This window comes from Phaethon aethereus (assembly GCF_964289735.1).
Source record: "Phaethon aethereus genome assembly, chromosome: 3".
NCBI classification, from domain to species: Eukaryota; Metazoa; Chordata; class Aves; order Phaethontiformes; family Phaethontidae; genus Phaethon; species Phaethon aethereus.
This window is the reverse complement of record NC_138576.1, coordinates 25,176,767-25,202,046: the sequence shown is the minus strand read 5'-3', so window position 1 is coordinate 25,202,046 and position 25,280 is coordinate 25,176,767. Positions and strand designations below refer to the sequence as shown.

The 25,280-nt window shown below is 35.6% G+C and overlaps 1 protein-coding gene across 1 annotated transcript in view; it reads left to right on the top strand.

The window, feature by feature from the left end:
• The window catches only part of CSMD1 (CUB and Sushi multiple domains 1), a gene marked incomplete at both ends in the record, with an annotated part of 1,255,958 nt that overhangs the window by 908,362 nt on the left and 322,316 nt on the right, over positions 1-25,280 (top strand). The window contains 2 exons of the mRNA XM_081998094.1: positions 18,793-18,975; positions 22,366-22,692. Of these exons, the coding sequence (XP_081854220.1) occupies positions 18,793-18,975; positions 22,366-22,692 (510 nt within the window). The remainder of the gene's footprint in view (positions 1-18,792; positions 18,976-22,365; positions 22,693-25,280) is intronic.

Sequence of the window (25,280 nt, the reverse complement as noted above, 5' to 3'; positions counted from 1 at the left end):
TGGTTCTGTGAAGAACTGTCAGAGATTTTCACCATAATATTGTATGAATTAATCTGTTTGTAGTGTCGTACAGTACAGGTTAGTTTTGTGGATGGGCAAATGTCGCTCACTTAATTTCCAGCACAACATACCAATCATTTTCAGATAAAGAAGCTTTCCTATATTGTTATATGACTTTTTTAGAGTATATTGTTCAGTTAAGCCTACAGTAGGCATTTCTAGGTTTCATAATCCTAAAGTTTTCTTTCAAAGAATGAATAGTATCATCAGTAGCTTACTAATAGAGTGAAAAGAGCTAAGTTACTGATAATTACCACAAGGGTTTTAAAGTAATTTTTAATAGTGGAGAATGTCTTTGCCTGACTTTTGTGTAACAGTTGGGGTGGCAGACAGAACCCACTTTCCATCTAGAAATACACACGGACTTGAGGAACATAACATCATGGTGATATTGGACGAGTCTATTGCGTATTTATGTATTAGCAGACTGTAGCAGGTAAGATCAGATTTCCATCTATGCCACTATCCTTTATTAAACAATTGCAAACAACCTAACTAACACAATAACAAAACCAAAAAGTCCAGATTGTTTGAGTACAAATTTGTTAAGTAAATACATTTTATGCCTTTTTATTGTTATATTAATTACATAACTCTGCTTCTAATGTCCTGTTTTTGTTTTGTAAGAGCACCTTTCAGAGTCTTCAACCAGGTCTTGATATCATTATGCTCAGTTGTGCTCCGCAGACATACAATCAGTGTGTCTGACATACAATCAGTGATATCTGTGTATATTTTTAATTTTATGATTTCATTGAGGAATATCTTTGTTAATGTGCTCCATTATTTAAACTTCAAACTTAAAAAGTAAAAAATAAAAAAGTCTAAACACTCTTAATGTTTAATATTTGGTTAGGTACAGCCAGCATACAGCACATGTATTCTTTCTTAGTTATATGACATGACTGTGGCTGCAGCTTCCCTCTCCCATCCCCTCCAGATTGCAGCTGTGTCTGACTGATTAGGCATGTGTGCATCCATATCTTTTCAGTGATTAACTCAACAAATTAAAACTTATCATGAGTTGAAAGCCTTTGTTTGCCTCTTTGCACAAAAACATTATACATTGAAACAATAACATGTTGTCTCTCAATAAGAGAGAATTGTTATGTTTAGCTCAGCCAGTGAAGATTATTCTTCTAGTCAAGCTCCTTTGGAAAGTAGTTTCACATCATAATTAAACACATTCCATGTAGAAAACAGCTCAGACATTTTTATTGTATTATAGAATAGTAATTTCTTTTCATCAAGGTTAATTATTTAGTATGTTTGACTTCAACATAAATGTTAACACTTATGTTAACAAAAATGTTATTTCCAGATTCTAATTAAACTTTAATTAAAGGTTTACCATGGCTGTATTTTTAAAAAAACATTATTAATATTTGATGATTTTTCTTAAAGACTTGATAGAAACAAATTATAAAAAACAAATTAGCATTTTCTAATAAGTTTCTAATAAGATGTATGTGAGAATTAAATGTAAGCATTAACTGGTATTTTGGGGAGTTTTGTTTGCTTGTTTTTTAATTCTGACATGTTTCTTTGTACTTTGTTCCTTCCACTAAAAAAAAAACCAAACAACCAAAACAACCAACAAACAATGGAACTGAACAGTGTTGAATCTCCCTTTTTGAAAGATAAATCCCAGTCTTCTGCTTCTTAGCAGATACAGCTCAGTTGAAAGTTTGACAGAACAACTTAATTATTTTAAGTAAATGGAAATTTGCAACAGGTTTTTAACAGTTGAAACTTTCTCCCTTTGCTGTATTTTTTATACTTGCTATATACTTGTTTATACTTTTTCTACTTGTTTATACGTGTTATAGAAAATGCCACAGTATATGCACCATGAACTTAGCTATCCACTAAGCTAAGTTCCCACTAGGAAGGTAGTCCTTTCACTCTTCTAAGCTAAAATAATTCTAGCTTACTAATTTAACTTATGTATTTCAGAAAGCAATGAAATACTTAGAGTGTCTTGTTAAAATCTGCAACTGAGATTGTTTGGCATTCTTAAGCATCCTCCATAATTTCCAAGGTTTCTGCAAATGATGGTCTGAAAGAAATGTCTATCACAGCTAGACAGAAACAGATAGTATGTTATGAGTTTTTCTTTTGAGCAAAACCATGATAAATTCTTATAAAAGTATTTGACTTTTGTGACAGTTTTCTGTATTTTTTTCACTAGTTGGATCAAGTAATGAAAATTATATTGCCCTTTAGTTTTGAAGCCTTTTGACACATAAAACTTGCATCCTGGTTATAAAAATCAAACACTTGATTTTAAATGACCAGTAAGTCAGCCTTTCATATTGCCTCCCCAGTGGTGCCACTTAGTTTAAGTTTCATTTTCCTGTCTATGTTACTTTAAGTAACCATCCTTTTTGCAGCAATAATGAAAGAATTGTTTAAATTATGTGATGGCTGATACAACTTGGACTGTATTCATAGAATCATGGAATCATTTAGGTTGGAAAAGACCCTTAAGATCATCGAGTTCAACTGTTAACCTAACACTACCAAGTCCACAAATTCTAACATTGATTTTTTTTTAAGTATACCCTTCTGAAGAGAAGTGTGAATGAGCTGTTAGAAGTGATGTTACCACTGAAGTCAATAAAGTCTAAAGAGAGCATTATTTAAAAAATCTTGCTAAATATTTTATTTTCTTCTGTAAGGCAAAATGAAATATTATTATCATTTTTATTGAAGCAAATATTTATCTAGAACTGTAGGAAAAAATGTAATTTTTCTAAGCCACCAAAAATTCAAAAAATGAATAAAACACTGTGTATTTAGGACGTGAATGATCAAAGATGATCTCGTGCTAAGAGTCAGACTTTGACTGTCACAGTATTTTCTGTGTATATATATGCAGAATGTCAGCATACTACTAGTTCTTTTTATAAAACAACACAGGGTAATTTGATAAATAAAATAATATTAAACCTGCATTCTCATGACAAACTAAAGACATTTTTGTTTGACCCTAAAAAGACACTGTACACAAAATCTTGTTTCCAGTTGTTTTTATGGCAGCCATTTAAATTATTTTTAAAAATACATGTATATACATTTATCGATATATTAAGTACATTTCACATATTAATATAATTTCAAAGGATTTTAATATTCTTTCACCTCAAAATTTACCCAAAACATTTCATATTGTGGTTTTCTTGTATGTGTATTAAAATACATTGCATATTATAAAATTAATTCTATACATTTTGCATAAAACTTTAAAAAGATTTAGTTTAATTTGTTGTTAGAATATATCAAGAACATATTCTTGTTCTTAAGATACACCCAGCTATAAAAACGGATGTTCTTTTGATCAAAGCCAATGATAAAACCCTGGGAAAAGGAGTTTTCCTTTACTTTTTGCCTCACTGTTGCAAATGTCTCTCAAGTTGTGTCTGCAGGGAGATGCTCAGGAAAGCTAAAATCAACAAAGTACAATAAATTTAAACTACAGATTGAATTGAGTAATCTACCTTAAATCCCTACGTAAGGGTTCTCCTTCAGTGACATTATGTCCTTCCATAACTGCAAGTTAATCTTCAAAAGAAGAAGAATACAAATCCTCTGAGGAGGATTAAACTACAGTAATCTGAAGACAGTGGTACACCTGAATGAGTACTTCTACATGTCCTTTAGAATGGCTTGATTTATGAGCCTAGAGCTTGTGACTTTAATTGATGATCCTTCCTAAATACCACATTTAGAAAAAATTTTTGTTGAAATTTTGCCAAATTTTAAAATAATGCACATGGAACACACTAAATAAGCTCTTCATAAATAAAGAATAATTATAATATTACAAAAAATACATGCAGCTTCCTGTGAATTTCTGAGTATCACAATGTGAGGCCATGATTAAGATAGTTTATTTGGTTATTGCACTTGATGAACCAGTTGTCCTGCAAGAAATTATGTACTTTCAGTTAATTATCAGCAAATAATGACAAAATGGATAGTTTAACAATGTCTAGTAGTTGCATTATTTAATAAAATTAATATAAATATTAATGTATATACATCCATGTACATATTTATATGTTTGCATATATAAATCTATTCATAGTCACTGTCTGCTTACAGACTTGAAGTCAATCCAAACTTTATTTATACATACAATATTTTGGTTTTAGTTTTTCATAAAAATATGCCCAACTCCCATGAAACTTTCAGCCTCCAACTTTAAAGATTGGTTTTAACATTCTTTTAAAAGTTTGATAAATAATTGTCAAAGAAAAGTAAAAATATGATGTTGGTAGACGTCGCTTTAAAAAAATATTTTTCCATTCAATGTTGTGTAGAATTATTTGTAATTTTGTTGTGTTGATCATTTGTAAACAGATCAATACGTAAAATAACGGTAGTGCTTTGAGAGGAGTAATAGAAACAGTTATAAAACAGATTCCCTTTTTATTGTATTACCTTAGCAATTAATCTGATAATTTGCAGGTTTCATATTTCTATTTAAACACAAATATGACTTGGCATGAGTTAAAATTCCTATTTTGAGGCTTACGTAGTTTTATATCTCTAATATAAGTCTTTTTTTTACCTGTTAACAACGTAACCTTTTTGTTTTGTGTTTTTCCACTTTCTACTTGATAACAAAAATACCTGTATATCATTTAATGTAGTAAATCTTCTCACTAATCCATAACACAATAATATTTCCAATTTCACATCTGACAAATAGAACATCTATATTTTTATCATTAGAAATCTATTCTATGTTATGATACAATCCAAACATGGCAATGTTAGATAAAGAAAAAAACTGGGCTGTAGGGCAGCCATCTGACAAAAAAAATATAACTTCAAAAATTGTTTCTGATTGTCATAATTTTGTGAGAAATAATCTAGGAAACTGTGATGATACTTTGTTAACTGTCTGCTGTATGTTAGTAAATAATATTTCTTTCAAAAGAAAAAAAAAAGTAATTTGTAAGATGGGGAGAAAACACCTTCACTGAGCACCCCTTCCCATGACAAACTTCTACGCTGAAGTCTAAGACCAGCTCAGAGAGAGCTGGAATGCACAGAGCTGGAAGGAATCTTAGGGCATAGCAGGGGTTGGGGATTGCTTACAGGAAAAGGGAACTGACAATTTATTTTTTTCCCCATAAAGACCCAGAATACGCAATGTGGAATTTGCTGCAACCCAGAAACTGCCTTGAGACTGCATTTGTATTACTAAATAAAATGTGGCCAGGGGCTGTGTTCTCGCCCTGAGGATACATCCACATAACATAGCCCTAAGGAGGGACCTTGCTTATCCACAGACAAATTGTGTGTGCGTGAGTGTATTTGTATGCATATGTCTTGGGGAATGGCAGGCAGGTGTTATGTCACTCTGTTAGTGATGTGCATGCTGCCTTGCAGGCCGTGATTCATGTTTTCATAGCAAGAAACTGAGAGTATATGCTGAAGGCTTTGGGATGTGGTGAGGTATGTCTGAAGATATAAAGCCTGTAGAGCGGTGCTGGTGGACTTTGTAGAATATAGGGATGAAAACTTGATGCAGTCTTGTCCATCCAAGGGAATGGTGCTTGCTGTCCCCTGAATCATGACCATGCAGTGTCTCAGGGAGTGCTGGTAGGCATCAGCAGGAAGTATGCTAAAACTTATGCAGTATGGGTGGTTGGAGATCCAGTTGCTCAAGCTCACTTTTCTCCCTTGCTTTATTTAGTGGTAGAGCTTTAGGCAGTGGCTGGCCTAGGAACAACCTTGGAGGAGAACACTTACATAACAAGGTCATAGTTGGAAGAGAGAGAACTGTGCACCAACTCTTCTTTCTTTATGCATTTCCAAGAACAGCTGTTGTCTTTTTTTAAAAAAACCTTCATGTTTCTTTTGGTATTTCTCAGTGAAAACATGCAGTATGTTTTTAGATATTGTTTATTCAATGATAAGGCTACATGTGTGGTGTTATATCAATACCCAGATTGATTAATACCTGTGTTTAGTTTCCTAAGTTTTCAAAATTATTAAGTTGTGTAACTTTATACACAAATCTTTGTTTTCCTAATTATGAATAATTGTGCATGTTGTGGGTTAAGGTGAGTAGGAGTAAGGAGGGAGACAGATTCTCCCCATTTCCTTCAAGTGGCCAGACCTGGTGGGACAGTCTTTCCATAGCTGAGATGCAAGGGCACAGAGTCAAGGGGAAGGGAAATAGAGATTTTCTTCAAGTTGCCGGAGCTGGCAGTCCAGTCTATACATAGTTGGTACCTTGATGTCTGCCCAGTCCTTTATCACCAGGGTGCTGGTGTATGACATCAGTGTGCTGCATACAAACCTTCATCTGCACTGGATGTCATCTGGATCCTTGGAGGCCTGATTATTGTCCAGGTCACTGTAGACCTCCTCCACCACTGCTAATTCCCAGTACAGTGTGTAAGCTTATTTTGTAAAACTGGTGTCTTATAAATGCTGTACTGGAATTTAAAACAACCCACTTCATGATACTTTTATATAATAGATTCATTTTAGCTGCTGTTCAGATTAAAAATTTCTAGAATTTCTTGTTCATATGCATTTTTCCATCTTTTTAAGTTAAGCTAGATTCTTGTTATCATCTCATTAAAATCAATTGGAGCTTTTAGGATTTAAGTGAGGCTATTGATATGCTTTTTTTGAATATTTTCACTATGAAAAGATAAAAGATGTAGTCAGATTTGGGTCATTAAACAGTTTCTGCATCATTTATGCCTTCATTATAGCATTTATTGAATTTCTTAAATGTCACTTTGTTGGTTACTAAGTGCCAAATGGAAATAATTCCTAATATCACATGATTTCAAATGGACAATTAAATTTGAATCCCAAATACTATTAAAAACACAGTTCATACTAGTAGTTGTTACTAAAGTTAGATCTATGAGCAATATTAAGCAACAGCTGAAGATTTTCATTCAGACACACAGATATCTATTAGTAAGATCTACCGTAAAAATTGATTTGTTTCAGTAAAGAGTTGCTTCAAAGTTCTTCAATACTTCTTTCTTTCCAAGTCTTTTCACCAGCTGTGTGATTTATCCATTCAGCTCATAAACAGACATTAATTTCACACTTTGACTGAAATTCATTCGACATGCAAACACCTCCACCTGTTACAAAGTCAGCATATCCTCCAGAGCAGCCTTTTTACATTGCTCTCTTGTTTTATTAGCAATTTAGATTAAAGTGGGTTATTATTCAAGATGAAACAAAGACTTATCTTACATTGCTATGAAATATGAGAAAAACAATAGTTCATAATCCAAAACAATGTCAAGAACAATTTTTTAGGCTTTTGTTTTATATATGGTCTACATAAAAATAAGATCCATTCAGACTCTTTATTAAATTTGTGAATTGCTGAGTTAACGAAAAGCTATAATGATAAATAATTTAGTATTGTGTCTGCTTGCATGCTCTCTTTTACATTTAAACACATCTGAGTGTACAGTACTACTCAATTTTATTTTAAACATGAAGAATTAATGACATTTACTAGAAAATGGATCTTCTAAAATGTGCAGTCTTGGTGCTTTCTGAACATAGCTCATAGAACATTGAACAGTGAAGATTTCTAAGTGCAAAGAGTAATGAACTGTATTAAATGGAGTATTTGTGCAGATGAAGCTGTGTAGACTGTAGGTTAAAAAATATTAATGCAATAAGTAACAAAGTATATTTTCAGAAAGGAGTGAAATTTGGAGAGCAGTACAAATGACCTTCATTGCCCCCAGATTTGTTCTGTAATATACTACAGCTTTAGAAAAAAATGTATTTTATAGCATTTTTAATTATTTGGGTTTAAATACAGACCAATCTTCTACCCCTTGTACCTTCCCCCTCTCCTCTGACCTTTCCAGGCCAGCATAGCCATGGCCAGTCCTTTCCTGAGTAGGAAATTATACACCCTTCATGGACAGATTTTAAAAGAGCAGTTCCTTTACAATTCACTTGTAGGCTTGATATTAGTATAGTGTTTTCAAAGGATCTTCACTGTGCAAAGAATTACTTAATGCTTAAGGAACTTTTAGAAAACAGAGTACTGTTTACTTTAAAACAAAATCATTAGAACACACACACAAAAAATATTTTGGAGCTATTTTAGCAGTATCAGTTGTAATATACAAAATAAACGAAGAATATGACTCCTTGTAAACACAGATATAAACTGATTCTAGTCTGTGTCTCTAGGTATGCCTGTTGATGTGTTCTTCCTTTCTTTTTGGGGAAAAAAAGAAGTTAGGATAATTTCCCTCAGGTAGTGAGTATACTTGGGTCTGTTTAGATGCCAGGGAGTGGTATTAGCATGTGTGCACTTGCATAGCCTTCCTCACAGAACTGAGAGTTCAAATACTTAAAAAAAAAAAAAATATATAAACCTTTCAGATTTTTTTTCCCTTCAGAAGAATGTTTTCAGAGCAGCACTTCCTCCCTCTTGTTTCTTTATTGAGTTAGAATAAAGTAAAATTAAGTTGTTCAGAAGTCCATACTGCACTAATATTAGTATGTTCAGTTGCAGTGTACTTACCTATCCTATTTCAAATACTACCAAGGCATCTTTCTCCCTCTTTATCCATACTGATGGATATCTTTCAAAGCAAACATTTTTCATTTGAGCACTGACTGCTTCTATAACCTGCATTAGAAGCCTACTGATCTTGAAGCTCCAACACATTGCATGCATCTTAATCTTTTTAAGATTTTTTTTTTAATTAAATTAATTTTTAATCATTTTAATCTTCCATTTTGTTTGATGAAACTGGACTCATCACTCCTGGTCTTTGAAGAGGAGAAACACTCATTGTAAGGTACAGAAGTGGATAGTTGGGGAAAATAAGGTCCTTCCATTTAACATCAATTTTATTTTACAAAATTCTCAGCTGCCGTAGGCTTTAAAATTTTATGTCTGCTTTTTCCTTTGAATAGTATGAGAAAAAGCAGCATTTATGTAGGTACATATGCACAAGACATGTACACCTACAGAATATGTCACAAGGCTACATCACCTAGAAAATACTAAAAGAAGTATATATTAAGCTAATTGAAGCAGTTCTTTTGCATAATGATAATTCTTTATTCACATTTATGCTTTGAGATACTATAATTATCTAATTTTAATCCCATTAATGTGTGCTAAATTGATTTTCTATGATGTCAGTTCTTAATTAGAATGTCATGTGTTTCTAATGTAAATGGTTGAAAGAAGTCCAAATAGATTGTGTCAACCAGGTTTATAATCTAAAAATCATATTGTTTGACCAATTTTCCATAAAACTGTGTTAACTGGTGTTGATTATATTTTCATGTTTTAACCTTTTAGAAATAAACTCCTTTGCTGGTTGTTCCATTACTTTGCTTCGGATCAGTGTTGGCTTTACAATCCTATAATTACACAGGTCAATTTGCTTGCACTTTTTAAAGTACCAGCAAATTGATCCCTTTCTAGACAACTACTTGTCTTCCTTGCCAGGACTTAAGATAATTTTAGGTAAAGATGCTCAAGGATATTCTGTTGTAAAGGAAGATAAAACATATCACTCTCCCAGTTTGAGGGGACAAATTATTACACATGCATTTGTATAGTTCCTTGGGTCCTCTTTTCTCCAGTTTTTGAGACAGTCCAGTCAGCTGGGACCTCCCTTGTCCTCCATAAGTTCTTGAAGATAATTGATAATAGTTCATAGACTGCTTCAGTTTAAGTACTTTAATATGAATTTAATTAGGCCCTGTTCCCTTGAATATGTCTACATTTTCTAAATAGTCCTTAACCTGTTCTCTTCCTATCCTGCCCTTAACTTTATTTAAACTTTTGTTATCTGGCTGTGTTTATTCTTTTCTAGAAAAGTGAAGAAGGTGTTCTTTATTCTCCTTTTCTGATAGCTATTTTTGTTTCTCTTACATTTAATGACTTTCTACAAGCTTTTTTATTGTCTTTTACCTCATTCTGTGGTTCACCTTTTCACAAGATTCTGGTAATTTCTGATGCAGCTGCACTTGCTATTTACTGTAATTCTTATTTTCCACGATAACATGTTAACTTCCATTCCACAGGATATCTTTAGGCTAACTTTTGTCTAGGGCATTGCTCAGCCTTTTGTATAGACAGGCTCTAGTCCTTCTGTTAGTAAAGAAACATGAACTCTGCAATTTGAACAATATGGCATTCCTTATCACAAAATATTAGAATAAAAATCTGCAGTGAGACCAAAAGCACACAGCATGTTGATATTAGACAATAATGAATGTTTAAGGAAAAAATGGTGAAGTATACAATGATAAATCAAGAAACAGAGAGAGTCCCAGAGTGCTTTCCTTGTTTCCAGTGATGCATGGCTCGAGTACTTCTTCTTTGTCTCTCAGTAAAATTTTCTTCCATGTATTTGTCCAATCGCTTTTTGAACACATATATTTTGCCTCCTGAATAAGAGATCTCCAGTCCATTTAGGTGGTCCTCAGTTCCTCAGAAACAGTACCTTTGATCTTTTGTTTTCCTTCTCTCATTCTAAAATATCCTTTTTTACATGGAGGAGCAGAACTACATACAATGTTCAAAATGCATATGAAATAGGTTTTTGTGTGATGTCAGGATACTATTTTCTGTTTTGCTTACTAATTTCCTAGCAATTCCTAACATTTTATTATAATTTATCATTATTTTTATTATATTATTTATCATCATTTTATATTTAGATTATATTATTATTTATCATTATTTTATAATGATAACATTGTGATCATCTATCAAATTATCATGTAAGGCCACCAGGTTTTTAGCTTTAGGCCAACATCATTTTAACTTTAATAGACACTTTTACAGTCCAGTGCTATCTGAAATATTTTTTTCTATTACTTTTGATTTATCATTTTCACTTCTAGTAGTTGTTCCCATGTTCCTTTGCAGGAATCATACATATAATTTCATTCTTTTATTTATGTCATCTTCTGCAATCTTGAGTATATCTCTCTATCCCTTCTCTTTGTATAAGGCTTTCTCTTCATATAAATGTTTCTCCATTTGTGTTTTTAAATTCCCACAATTTTTCAGCATTTTACTGAGATTAGAAACCAGTATTACACATGCATTTCAAAGAAGGCTGAACTGTTTACGTATGTAAAACAGTATCATTTTGTCCTTCCTTAGGTATTTTTACTGCTAGCTCTTTATCTCTATTTAAAAGAGTATTCCCTGTGAAACAGAAGAGACCTTCAGTATTACCTGGTTCTTTATCCTAAATAGAAATTATTACCTGATAGTACTGAAAGTTCATGTGTAATTTTGCAGCTGGTTAATTTTTATAGACCATCATGGTTTCCAGTGAAGCAAGAAAAAGCATACTTTAGAGGAATACGGTATTATTTTGGGTAACCCACTTGAAGTCTCTCCTCCATCTTAGGTTTTTCTGTGCAGATGTTTACAACTGTAATCTATAAATCTGTTCAGGAGTGGTAAAAACATTGCTGATTCTGCTTGCTGTTTTTTCCTATGCTGAAGCCCGAGAGAGCCAAGCTCTCTGTTCCTGCCACTGAAGTTGGTTTTATATATTTACTGTGTAATTTAATAGTGGTATTGAAGACCTCAATGACCTGAAGACAGGGAAGAACAAGTGTATAGACAGAAGTAATATCTGTTTAGCCCATTTGTAGTTTATCCATTTATAACTCATCTGCCTAACAAAAATGATGTACTTAACAGAAGTATTTTCTTTATGTCACATTAAGGTTGCAGACTTTGTTTTTAGATATAGAACCATAGAATCATAGAATCTTCGGGTTGGAAGGGACTTTTAAAGGTCATCTAGTCCAATGCCCCTGTAGCAGGGAGGGACATCTACTAGATCAGGTTGCTCAGAGCACCGTCCAACCTGACCTGGAATGTTTGCAGGGATGGGGAATATACCACCTCTATGGGCAACCTGTGCCAATGTTTCACCACACTCATTGTGAAACATTTCTTCCTTATACCTACTCAAAATCTGCCCTCCTTTAGTTCAAAACCATTACCTCTTGTCCTATCACAACATGCCCTGATAAAAAGTCTGTTACTATCTTTCTTATAAGCTTTTTAAGTACTGGAAGGCTGCAATAAGGTCTCCCCAGAGCCTTCTCTTCTCCAGGCTCAACAACCCCAACTCTCTCAACCTTTCTTCACAGGAGACCACCACTCAGCTTGATGCTGCCTGCAAACTTGTGAGGGTGCAATCGATCTCACTGCCTAGGTCATTGATGAAGATATTAAAGTGTACTGGTCCCAATAAGGACCTCTGAGGGACACCATTTGTCACTGATCTCCATCTGGACATTGGGCCATTGACCACTATCCTCTGGATGTGAGCATCCAACCAATTCTTCATCCACTGAACAGTGCACCCATCAAATCCATCTCTCTCCAATTTAGAGGGAAGGGTATTGTGGGGGACTGTGTCAAAGGCCTTACACAAGTCCAGATAGATGGACATCGGTAGCTCTTCCCTTGTCCACGGATGTGGCCACTCCATCATAGAAGGCCATGAGGTCAGTCAGGCAGCACTTGCCCTTGGTGAAGCCATGCTGGCTGTCTAAAATCACCTCTCTCCCCTCCATGTGCCTTAGCACAGCTTCTGGGAGGATCTGCTCCATGATCTCCCCAGGCTCAGAGGTGAGGTTGACAAGTCAGTAGTTCCCAGGGTCCTCCTTACTACCTTGATGTTGTCTGGGACTGAAATTTGGATTCTAATAGTAAGGTGGAAAATACTGGGTCGTAATATGCTACTTGTTTATATAGGTTTTATTATTGAGATGAGCTGGAAAATTAGCTTAAAGCTTTATGGTATAGAATAAATAGTATGAGAGTTGGAATAATTAAAACACATCATTTGTCATATCACAGTTTGTTCTATATAACAATATTTTTTCTGTTTCTCTTCTAAATTTAAGAAAGTGTTATGTAAGTGTGAGATTGCAGTGTTTCAGGTGTTATGACTGTTAACACAGGGAGGTATGAGGAATCAGAGGAAATAAACTAAATTATCATTTCTCTTATGTACAAAACATGAATTTCCATGGCCTGTCATGTAAGAGTTTAGATCTGAAAAGGTCCTATCTGACATAGAAGTAAATTTCCAAACTATCTCTTATTTTTGTTTGTTTTTGTACATGTATACCTGTGCCAGCTTTCAGCTTCCCTTAACCGATCTTGAATATAGCTAAGATTATAATTATGAAATGTTGTCAAATTAATGATTTTAGGTTTTAGTGGTATTGACTTCAACTTTCTGATAGACCTTGAACTACAGTTTACTTATGTATCTCTTCTTTGAAACAGTATATAGTTATGTAACCCACATGTTATTTAAATTAAATTGTATTTATACATCTGAATTATTAAAATATTAACATTTTAATAATTTAATAGTAATATTTTAGTATTTAATATTATATTAAATAATATAATATTAATAATTTAATTAAATTATTAATACTCTACTGGTAAAAGTTATATCTAGCTACAGATTTAGTGATTTGATGATGACTCACGAGCCATCTAAGCTAGAATACTGTATAGTGTGAATGAAAACATAGTGGCATTAAGAATTTCATTTTAACAGTGTATTTGTAATCTAGTAACAAGGGGAAAATGGTAAATTACTATCATGACTAATAATTCAAGATTGACAAATGTTCTAATCTATTAAATATTTTATTATATATTTCAGATACCTGGGTCAAAGTAATGCAAAGCCTTTTCATCAGAGACTTGAATTGCAGTGTGACACCTTCTAAGTATTAGTCATAATACTTATTTAGATGCTTAATATCACTTTAGAATTGTCATATTTCTTCCTTTAAAAGCAACAGAAAAGTCTTTGATTAAATTCAGAGGGATATGATCTTCTCATCAGAAATCTAATCTTGTCATTCTTCCAACATTAAAGAGAGAATATTCCCTGAAATTCAGTAAATATTTCTAGTTTACAAACAAGATGAAAAGTCTTTTTCCCCCAGGCTACTGAGAGTACATGAAAGCCAGAAACAATTGAATAAGATCAATGTCAACATTTTCGATAATCAGAGAAAGCTGATGTTTAAATATGAGCTTGAGAGCTTATTTGCAAACTTCATGAAGTTCACACATCTGTAAGGATTCAGATCAAAATAAGTCCAATACTGAATGAGTACACAGAATAATCCTATAGGAATAGGTTTTTTATTGTCACACTTGAAATAGGTTAGCATAGCTTTTATTTTCACGTTTGTAATTTTAAGAAACTTTTTGTCCCATAGGACTTCTCTGAGAGCTCAACACAGCTCCAACTGACTTGATCAGAAAGAATGTTCTCTTTTTAGCAAACAGATATATAGCCTTTTTGCAATTTATGAAGCAGGATAATTGGTGCATTTGTTGAAGTAATAGGCACAATGCACCTCAACTGACTTAGGACATTTAACAAACTTGTTATCTTATCAAATCAGTTGAAGTCAGACAGGTACCAGAGCAGACAATGAAATAAAAAGCTGTATTAAATCCGAGAGGACAGAAGAATGTTGGGTTCATTACATGCCTGTACTATAGAACTAGGTATAAACAAATTGTATTCTTTATGTATAAATACAAACTCTTGAATTTGGCCTTCTCTGTCTTTCCTAAGTTTCACTAATATATGTGATGGAAAGCTAGCTCTTTACTCAAGAGAAATGTGCAGACAGTCCTGTATCTAACTTAATCTGCTTTGTTCTGTCACTCCCTCATGTTTTCTTGAATACTAAGAAAGTTAATATTTAATATTGTGCTCTGCTGCTGGCAGAATTTTTACACGGATTAATATTTTACAATACTTTAACAAAAAAAAATTTGGACATTATAACTGAGACTACTGTTAAAGGGGAAGTTTTGTCATCTTAACCACTATGGACCTGCAATCAGTCTATCTATGACAAATTCAGTCAGCTAAGACACAGCTTTTTAGGGTTTTTGTACTTTTCAAAAATTTTGGAAAGGAATTGTCTAATGCATTCATTAATTAATTGTAATACAGAGCAAAAACAGATGCTGAACTGAAAAAGTGCGTGGAAAATTTTTGAAGTATCTAAGTTGGGTGTTCTTTTTGATTTTATGGTGTGAAAACAACAGAACTTCATCTCACTGTAGAATTAATTGGTAGACTATTAACTGCTCTAAAATTGTGATATTGACAGTAACATCTGTAATGTAATATGAACGTATTGTGTCTGGCTGAGACGGAGTTACTTTTCCCCAAAGCAGCCCTCATAGTGCTGTGCTTTGTACTGGAGCTAGAAAGGTGCTGGTAACACACCAGTGTTTGGCCACAGCTGGGCCCTGCTCGCACAGCATCCAGGCTGTGTCTCCAGCATTCCCCCCTCACCAGCAGGCTGGGGGTGGGCAAGATCCTGTGAGGGGACACAACCGGGACAGCTGACCCAAACTGACCAAAGGGATATTCCACACCATATGACGTCAGCTCAGCAATGAAAGCTAAGAGAAAGGAGGAGGAGGGGAAGCGTTCGTTATTACCGTATTTGTCTTCCTGAGCAACCGCTACAAGTACTGAAGCCCTATTTCTCCGGAAGTGGCTGGACATCGTTCACTCATGGGAAGCAGAGAATAATTTTTTTGTTTTCCTTTGCTTCCATGTGTGGCCTTTGCTTTATTAAACTGCCTTTATCTTGACCCATGAGGTTTTTTCCATCTTATTTTCTCCCCTCACCCTCCCCTATCCTGCTGAGGAGGGGGGTGATGGAGTGGCTTGGTGGGCACCTGGCATCCAGCCAGGGTCAACCCACTACAATGCATAAGAATGTTATGATATGCATGTTATAGTAAATCTTCATACTAGGAAATTTAGGTAAAACTTGAAAACAGAAGTGAATACTATCCAATGGAATTAAGAGGGAACTTTCTGTCAACCTGAATGACTTGGTTTTGACTAGAGTACATTTTCTGTTAAGGACAGATAGTCTTCATTTCAAGGTTTGTGAAGATGTAGATTTCTAGAGCTGGATGAAACTTCATGCTTTTTATTGTCAAAATGCAAATAAGACATCCTCAGAAGTGTTTTTGTGTCATAAATTTGTGACATTTGCTGAATTGTTTTTATGTTGAAGAAACGAGCACAAACCCTGAAAGCTGAGCTAGAAATAAAGTTAATACATTTGAATTTGACATTTTTATGAGTTATTTGGCTTTACGATGTAAAATAATTTGATTTAAAAATTTCTTCTAAAATATTTTGAGAGAACCTAAAATTCATCATTAAAATACCTTTATGAGACAGATTTTAATAAATCCTTATTTTTCCTGAGTAGAAGTATTTTAAAAAATGTTTGACCTGAAATTGTTTTTATGTTTTAACTGCTTGTTCATGCTTGCAAATCAGATTTTTAAAAAACAAAACTATATCTCCACCCCAAGAAAAACTGGGAATTCTTGGATGAGGAGTGATATATTAAGAAGTGCAAAGTATTCACTTAGTCCCTAAAGTTTATCCTGCGTTCTTGCCTTCCTCGGTAAGAGCATGGTTCTGACTAAAGACATACTGACATTGTGTACTAGTTTTCTACCAAAAAAAAAAAAAAAAGGAATTTTCAACCTGCCAGAAAGCTTAATTCACGCTAATTTCTGTTAAAAGTTTTGGTTCAGTGATCCACGCCCTCTTCTAGGACTTGGTGTGTCTCCTGAGATTTACAAAGCATAATGATCTGTCCTCTACTTCAGTAAATTCATTAATTAAAGATATTTTGATACTTCCTCTGTAGACCATGAAAAGAAACACCTGTTGCTTTCTTTTAAGGGATAAATCTTCAGCAGTGCCTTTGCAAAAACTTGCAGACAGTTTGCCTCTTGACACTCCTGCCTGAAACAGTATTGCCCTGATCTTCAAAACACAACAGGTTTTTGGAAAAGAGTGTTTATGATCATTCTCACATGCTGGATTAGATATAGGTCTGTTATCAGTGGAGGAGATGAACTTTTAAAGTGTGATTAAAATGTGGGTTATGATTTTCTGTAGCTCCCCACATTTCATTGTAGGATGTGGAGATGTAGATAGCTGGGAACACACAAGTTTGCAGTGCTACACTGTGACAGTAAGAATCAATGTCTCAGTAGGAACAGGCAGGTAAAACTACATTAAAGCACTTGTAAATACATATAATTTTGAATCCTTACTTATAAATATTATTTATTATATTTCTCTGCTGGTGTTTTATTGTATTTGTGTACTGGACTTTTTGGAAGATGTTTTCATTCATTTGATACATTCTGGCTTTCTAGTAAGACAAATTATTTAAATAAAACAATTTTCTCTGCTTTGAATTCATAGATGGAATAGTTACTCTTAATTTGCTCTTCAAAGTTTGATTTTAAGATTACCAAGAGAAAAATATATAACTCTTTTTATCCTGATGAATAATCTGTTGTTTTGTGAAATATTGTGGCATACCTTTTTGAACATATTTGTCAACAATCTGTTCAAAATTGCTTTAAGGGTGTGAACATAGTGGATTTACTTGACATATCATAATAATGCCATCCTGCATCTTAAAATTTCTGTTGGAGTTAATGTGTCAAGATGTACACTTCTGCCAGGATTTAACATTAGTAGATTTAACAATATTTGACAGCAGACATTTTTAATGCTGTGAAATTATACTAATATTTAACACAATTTAGTGCGTTGTATTTTCTTGTTATCCTGAATGTTTCAGATTTCGTGCTTTGGATTGAACTATGAAACATTTAAATAACAAGAATTTTGTCACTAATTTAATTCAGATGAGGTTTACATCATTTTGCTAGATGTAGCAACACAGTTTATAGAACCAGAAGTGCTTTGTTGTTATTTTGATGCTCAAATGGAAATTAATAAAAAAATTGCTTTAAATATAATGGCAAAGAAATAGAGCCTTTATTTTGATGGACAGCCAACTGTATAGTAATTTGTAAGATAATTCAGCATTTCTATCACAGGCAATTAATATTTACATTTCCTTTCCTGATACTCTTATTATTCAGAAGTTTATATAAGACTTGGGGTTTTATAATATTCTTATTTTGTATATGTACATTCAATATCTACAAATTAAATAATTAAATATCATATCTCCTAGAGAATATCTAGAAAGTATAACCCAAATTGTTAATCTCTTTTCAGTGTAGCTGAATGTAGCTGGCAAAAATGTGCCTGTAAATCAAAGTGTGAGATTAAGAAATAATTCCTCAGTTTGGTTTTTATTATATTTTAGTGCTTAAAATGAAATTTGTTGACAGTATCAGTAAAATATATACTTCTAATCATATTGCAAATAGCCCTATAAATGGACTTGCAGATGTGAGAGTTAAGATAGATTCTTTATTACTAGTTCTTCATTACCAGGAATAGGACCTACATATAGTATGTCTCCATGCTTAGAATGGAGGCTATCTATGGCTTTATAATTTTACCTTCAAATACGCTGCAATTCAGCACAGCCATGCAGTTAAACGTACGTATTGTTATCTTCAACAATAGAGGTATGGAAGCTATTAGCTTGTGAAAAGACTTTAGATCTTAAATCATCTTAGACGCAGTTTTATAGCATTTACCTTTAGTTCACTTTCAGCTGTTAATATTAGTTTAAAGCATAATGTCAAATAGTTTGGACGTACTTCTCATACTGACATATAAATTGCTTGAAAATATTTTTTTTTATTATTGTGTTTGAATTTTTGATATTCAGAAATTGAGAAAGGAGGTTGTGGAGACCCTGGAATTCCATCATACGGAAAAAGGACTGGCAGCAGTTTTCTGCATGGCGACACGCTTAACTTTGAATGTCAAGCAGCTTTTGAACTGGTGGGAGAGAGAACAATTACATGTCAACAAAACAACCAGTGGTCTGGCAACAAACCCAGCTGTGTTTGTAAGAAATATTTTGGGGTTTTTTTCTGTATTTTTTTCTAAACTTTGCCTTTTGCTCTTCTTAGAATTTGTAACTAGCCAGCAGGAAAATATTTTGAAAGACCTTGAAGACCTTTTCCGTCAATATTTTTTTTTTTTTTTGACTCAATAGTAGCTGATTTATGGGGAATATTACTTAGGACTGTTTTAGAATGTTCTTGCATTTTGTTTTATATTTAATTAAACCATTTAACACTTTTAATGTAAATGTGTGTTGAATAAGACTCTAAATAAGCAGTTCCTAATAGCATATAAGTGTTCAAAAGGACCCTGTGGCACATACAGATTGATTCTGGCAGCACAAAGCAATGTGTAGATCCACATAAGAAAAGACTGGGTTTTTTCACTATATCCTGATAAAGCATGAAAATGAATATAAGGAATATAAGGATATCCAAGAGGAAAAAAGGGTAGGTAAGAACATTAGCTGTGAATTTTGTTTTAAAAGATAAAATATGTTTGTAGGTAAACTTGTAGACGGATTTAAATAGAGAGGTTTGGGGCTTTTTTACTTTTCTTTTTTCTTCTTACATCTAGTCTAAATCTACCCTCTTTTAGTTTAAAACCATCACCCCTTGTCCTATCACAACAGCCCCTGCTTAAAAATCTGTCTCCACCTTTCTTATAAGCCACTTTTAAGTACTGGAAGGCTGCAATAAGGTCTCTGTGGAGCCCTCTCTTCTCCAGGCTGAACAGCCCCAACTCTCAGCCTTTTTTTCACTAGAGAGGTGTTCCATCCCTCTGACCGTTGTTGTGGCCCTCCTCTGGACCCTCTCTAACAGGTCTATGTCTTTCCTGTGTTGAGGGCTCCAGAGCTGGATGCAGGACTCCAGGTGGGGTCTCACCAGAGTGGAGTAGAGGGCCAGAATCACCTCCCTTAACCTGCTGGACATGCTTCTTTGGATGCAGCCCAGGACAGGGTTGGCCTTCGGGGCTGCAAGCACACTTTGACATCTCATGTCCAGCTTTTCATCCACCAGTACCCCCAAGTCCTTCTGGGCAGGGCTGCTATCAATCACTTCAGCAGCCCGGACTGATACTGGAGGTTGACCCAACCCAGGTGCAGGACCCTGCACTTGGCCTTGTTGAACCTCATGAGTTTCACGTGGGCCCATTCCTCAAGCTTGTCGAGGTCTCTTTGCATGGCCTCCCATCCCTCAGGCATGTTAACTGCACCAGTCAGCTTGGTGTCACCTGGAAACCTGCTGAGGCTGCGCTTGATCCCACTGTCTAGGTCACTGATGAAGATACAAAAGAGTACTTGTCCCAGTACGGACCCCTGAGGGATACCACTCATCACTGATCTCCATCTGGACATTGAGCCATTGACCACTACCCTCTGGATGTGACCATCCAACAAATTCCTCATCCACCCAACAGTCCACCCATCAAATCCTGCTCTCTCCAAATTACAGAGAAGGATGTTTTGGGGGACTGTATCAAAGGCCTTACACAAGTCCAGATAGATGACATCAGTAGCTCTTCCCTTGTCCACAGATGTGGTCACTCCATCATAGAAGGCCACAAGGTTGGTCAGGCAGCACTTGCCCTTGGTGAAGCCATGCTGGCTGTCTCAAATCCTGTCCTCCATGTGCCTTAGCACAGCTTCTGGGAGGATCTGCTCCATGATCTCCCCAGGCTCAGAGGTGAGGCTGACAGGTCAGTAGTTCCCAGGGTCCTCCTTTCTACCCTTCTAAAAAATGGGTGCAATTTTTCTCTTTTTCCAGTTACCAGGGATTTCACCTGACCGCCAGGACTTTTCAAATATCATGGAGATTGGATCAACTACATCAGCCAGTTCCCTCAGGACTCTGGGATGCATCTCATCAGGCCCCATAGACTTGTGCATGTTCAGGTTCCTCAGGTGGTCTTGAACCTGACCTTCACTTACAGTGGGAGGGACTTTGCTCCTCCAGTCCGTGTCTTGCAGTCCATCCCCTCGAGAGGTGTGGGAGGAGAGACTGCCAGTGAAGACTGACGCAAAGAAGTCATTGAGTACCTCAGCCTTCTCCTCATCTGTTGTTACCAGTTTGCCAGTCTTGCTCATCACAGGGAATATGCTTTCTCTGACCTTCCTTTTCTGCCTGACATACCTGTAGAAGCCCTTCTTACTATTTTTTACGTCCCTTGCCAAGCTCAGCTCCAGCCACACCTTGGCCTTCCTGACCTCATCCCTACAGAACTGGGCAGCATCCCAGTACTCTTCCCAGGATACCTGTCCCTGCTTCCACTAAATGTGCATTTTCTTCTTGCCCTTTAGGTTTCCCATCAGGTCTCCACTCAGCCATGCTGGCCTCTTGCCTTCCTTTCCTGATTTCTTACAGCTGGGGATCAAGAGCTCTTGCACTCTATGGAAAGCATCCTTAAAGATCTGTCAGCTCAACTGGAGATCAACTGCTCCCTTGTCCCTGAGGGCAGTTTCCCAGGGTTTCCTATTGACTAACATCTTGAAGAGTTGGCAGTTTGCTTTCCTAAAATTCAGGGTCCTGTCTTTACTCTTTGCCTCCCGCACATCCCTCTACTGTAAAATCCACCAGTGTGTGATCACGGCAGCCTAGGCTTCCTCAAATCTCGGCGTCACCAATTAGCTCACTTGCATTGGTGACCGGCAGGTCCAGTATGGCATCCCCTCTGGTAAGGCTATTACTTGGCATAAGAACTTATCCTCCATGCACTCCAGGAGCCTCCTGGAGTGCCTACAGCTCACCGTGCTACTTTTCCAGCATATGTCAGGGTGGTTGAAGTCCCCCCGCAGGACGAGAGCCTGCGAGCACGATTCCTCCTGTAGCTGGAGTAAGAAGGCTTCGTCAGTAGGCTCCCTTTGATCAGGTAGCCTGTAGTAGACACCAACCACAAGGTTCCCTTTGTTGCCTCAGTCTCTGATTCTTACCCGTAAGTTTTGACCTGCCTTTGTGCCTTTTCAAACTGGCCTTTGTGTCTGATTTTTTGGACTGCTAAATACATTTTCATGCATATTCCCTTTAGGAAAAAAACCCCACATTTAAATTTGGAGGTTGCATTTTCATTTCAGAACAAATTTGCCAATCTTTCCAAATTCTAACACATTAGGCATTACTTTTGTTTTCTTTGGCACTCTCTACATGCTTCTGATAATCTCTTGCAGGCCCTGGTGTAGTCACTTGGCCTCGTTTGAGGAAATAAAAACATGCAAGGCTAATATGCTATATTTGAGAAATGCTCTGACAGTCTTAAACATTTCCAGTTTGCATGTGTAGTAGTTTTGACATCCAGGCTTCAAAAGCACCCTTTTCCACAAGAATAAAAAATATAAAGACAAGTATTTATAACGTTTATGGATAGTATATTGAGAATCTATTGTTGTTTTCTTTAGTCTCGTGTTTCTTCAACTTCACCACACCGTCTGGAATTATTCTTTCCCCAAATTATCCTGAGGAGTATGGGAACAATATGAACTGTGTTTGGTTAATTATCTCAGAGCCAGGAAGCAGAATCCATCTGATTTTCAATGACTTTGATGTAGAACCTCAATTTGACTACCTCACAGTGAAAGATGATGGAATTTCAGATTTACCACCTCTTGGAACTTTTTCTGGCAATGAGGTCCCTTCTCAGTTGGCTAGCAGTGGGCACATAGTAAGACTTGAATTTCAGTCGGATCACTCTACCACTGGAAGAGGATTTAATATCACTTACACAAGTAAGAACTTCTGCTTTTATTTTACGCCTAGTCAAAATCAAACTATCTTTCTGCATAATAATGAAAAACAGAACATCTTTTTATATGTAATACAGATATAAATTGTAATGCTTGTATTAATGCACTGCTTTCAGCTGTCTTCCTGTTACTCATTATCTTATCTGAATCTTTAAAATTCATTTTTTTTAATTGTGATAGTGCTAAGGAATTCCCTTCATTGTTTAAGGGTGAATTTGGTTGACACCACATAAATACAGAGCAGGTAACCAAAGTGTGGATCATTCAGATCAAAACATCCAGTGCAAGTGATATAATATACTTCTCAAGGAAACCAGCAGGAATAAGTTCACAAAGGTGTTAAGCTTAGATCCCAAATATTGAGATGTTAATCTGAAAAGCATAGAAGTATGAAGAGCAACTAGAATGTCATTGCAAATAAATAGCTCTGGGAACCTGCTTTGATTTTGCATTTTATATTCCGGTTAGATGGTGTGGTATCTATGAATATAGACCCCTAAGAATATAGATGTCTCTTTCGGGATACACATCATAGTTATCCTCTGTGGTTTTTCTAGTGTCTAAGAACATAGCTGATCTCATGCAAAAGTCTTTCCTATAGGAGTGTACTAATTTAATAATCATTCTTCTCTCCAGTTACAGTTTCTTTAAGAATTTTAAGAACATAAAACCTTTAGAATGCAATTCTCAAATGTACAAATTTAGTTGCAACTGGCCAACATGTTCAAGAGTTGTTAAATGTGGGCCTACAGTCACATATGTATAGAAAGCTACTGTTTCCCATTTGGGAAACCAGGCAAAAAAATATCTGGCTATAAATAACCATCTGTTGTTGTGTTTATGTGAAAGGATATTAGTCAACAGTACTCTCAATTGAAAACTCTAGTAACATCATCGTCATGTAGAAAATATTATTATGTTAGCCATAGACTGCTAACTCTCTTAGAAGTTTTATTAGTCATCAAAGACATTACTTATATGGAAATTATCTTTTTAGTTGACAAAATTATCTTCTAAGGTTATAAAAGTAGTTAACTGACAATAAAGATTTCTTTGTCCCATCTTGTGCTGTTCCTATCTTGTGTCAGTTGAGATAAACGATTAACAGTGTGTGTTCAGGGCCAAGGTGTTTCCTTGCATGATTTAGAAAGATGCCCCACATAAAACTGGAACGCATGGACTGCAACCCGTTCTAAGTCTTAGATGCCTAAATTGTTCCTTTGCTTTCAGAGAAAGGGATAATTATTGTCCTTTGAAAAGTGGCAGGAAGATAAAAGGGAGATCCTTATCTTAACTAAGACTGTCTATATTAAGATTTACCAGAACATGTGAGTCCTGGATTCTAGGTCTGTTTCTGTCTGAGATGATTCAGAACCCTTTTTTCATATACTGTTCTACCAAAGTAAAGACAGACTGTAATAAAGACAATCTTTACTATTTCTATTTGAACCTGGAAAATTATGCAGTCAGGAATATAATACTCATAGATCAAACTCCTTGAGAGTTCTGATCACCTAGGTATTACGCAAAAGAACTTTCCACCACACTTTTCCTATTACAGTAGGTGATACCACTGAGCTTGATGAACACACATGGCTCCATAGTGGGAAACTGAGATGACAAATGGGAGCGTTCCTGATTTATGAATCCTTCATGTTTGTAGGAAATGCTTAGTTTAAGTTCAGCCAAGGTGCTAACACTTCTGGATCTCCTATGTGTTGCAGGGGAAAAGTGCTTCATTCATGGTTTAATTCAAATCAGGATCAAAGCAATTTATTGATTTATTAATGAAACTGACAATCAGTGAACTGTAGATTCAGGAACAATATCAGCAATTCAACAGATAAACCACAATGTTAGACACGAAATCTTAGAATCATAGAACCATAGAATATCTCAAGTTAGAAGAGTAAGGCTCATCAAGTCCCACTCCCAGCTCCTCGCAGGACTACGTAAAACTAAACCATATGACAAAGGTGTTGGCCAGACACTCCTTGTACGCTAACAGGCTTGGTGCCATGACCATACTTGGTGCCTCCTTGTGCTACCTGGTTTATCTTAACACATACAAATTTGTAAATAACTTTCCACTCTAATCTATCCTCATCTTGCCCTGCCAAGATTTACATACATACTTTGCCCTCACAGGACATAGGGGTCACAAGCACTCACCCCTTTTGCTTGAAGTGGGTTCCCTTACTTGCACGCACCTCTGAAAGGCACGGAGGTCCCCTAGCTTTACATGCACCCGCACTGCTGCTGTCTGAAACTGATCCACGTAATGGTGAGAACTCCCCCTTTGAGGTCACACATGCACATGGAGGTGTGGGTCCCTGTGCGTTTCACCCTGTGTTGCCTCACCACTAGATGGAGGCAGACTGCTGCCATCGTCCCACTGATAGGTTGCTCTGTCTGGCCATAGCTTTTTAACAGTAGCCTGTATTTTTGCCAGATTAGTTGCAATGTGAAACAACACTTATCATTATCTTAGAGGCTGGATTTTGTCCGGAGGGAAATTTAAGCAAAGTGTTCTTCTGTATCTAAGCCACACATAACTAAAAAGCTTCAGA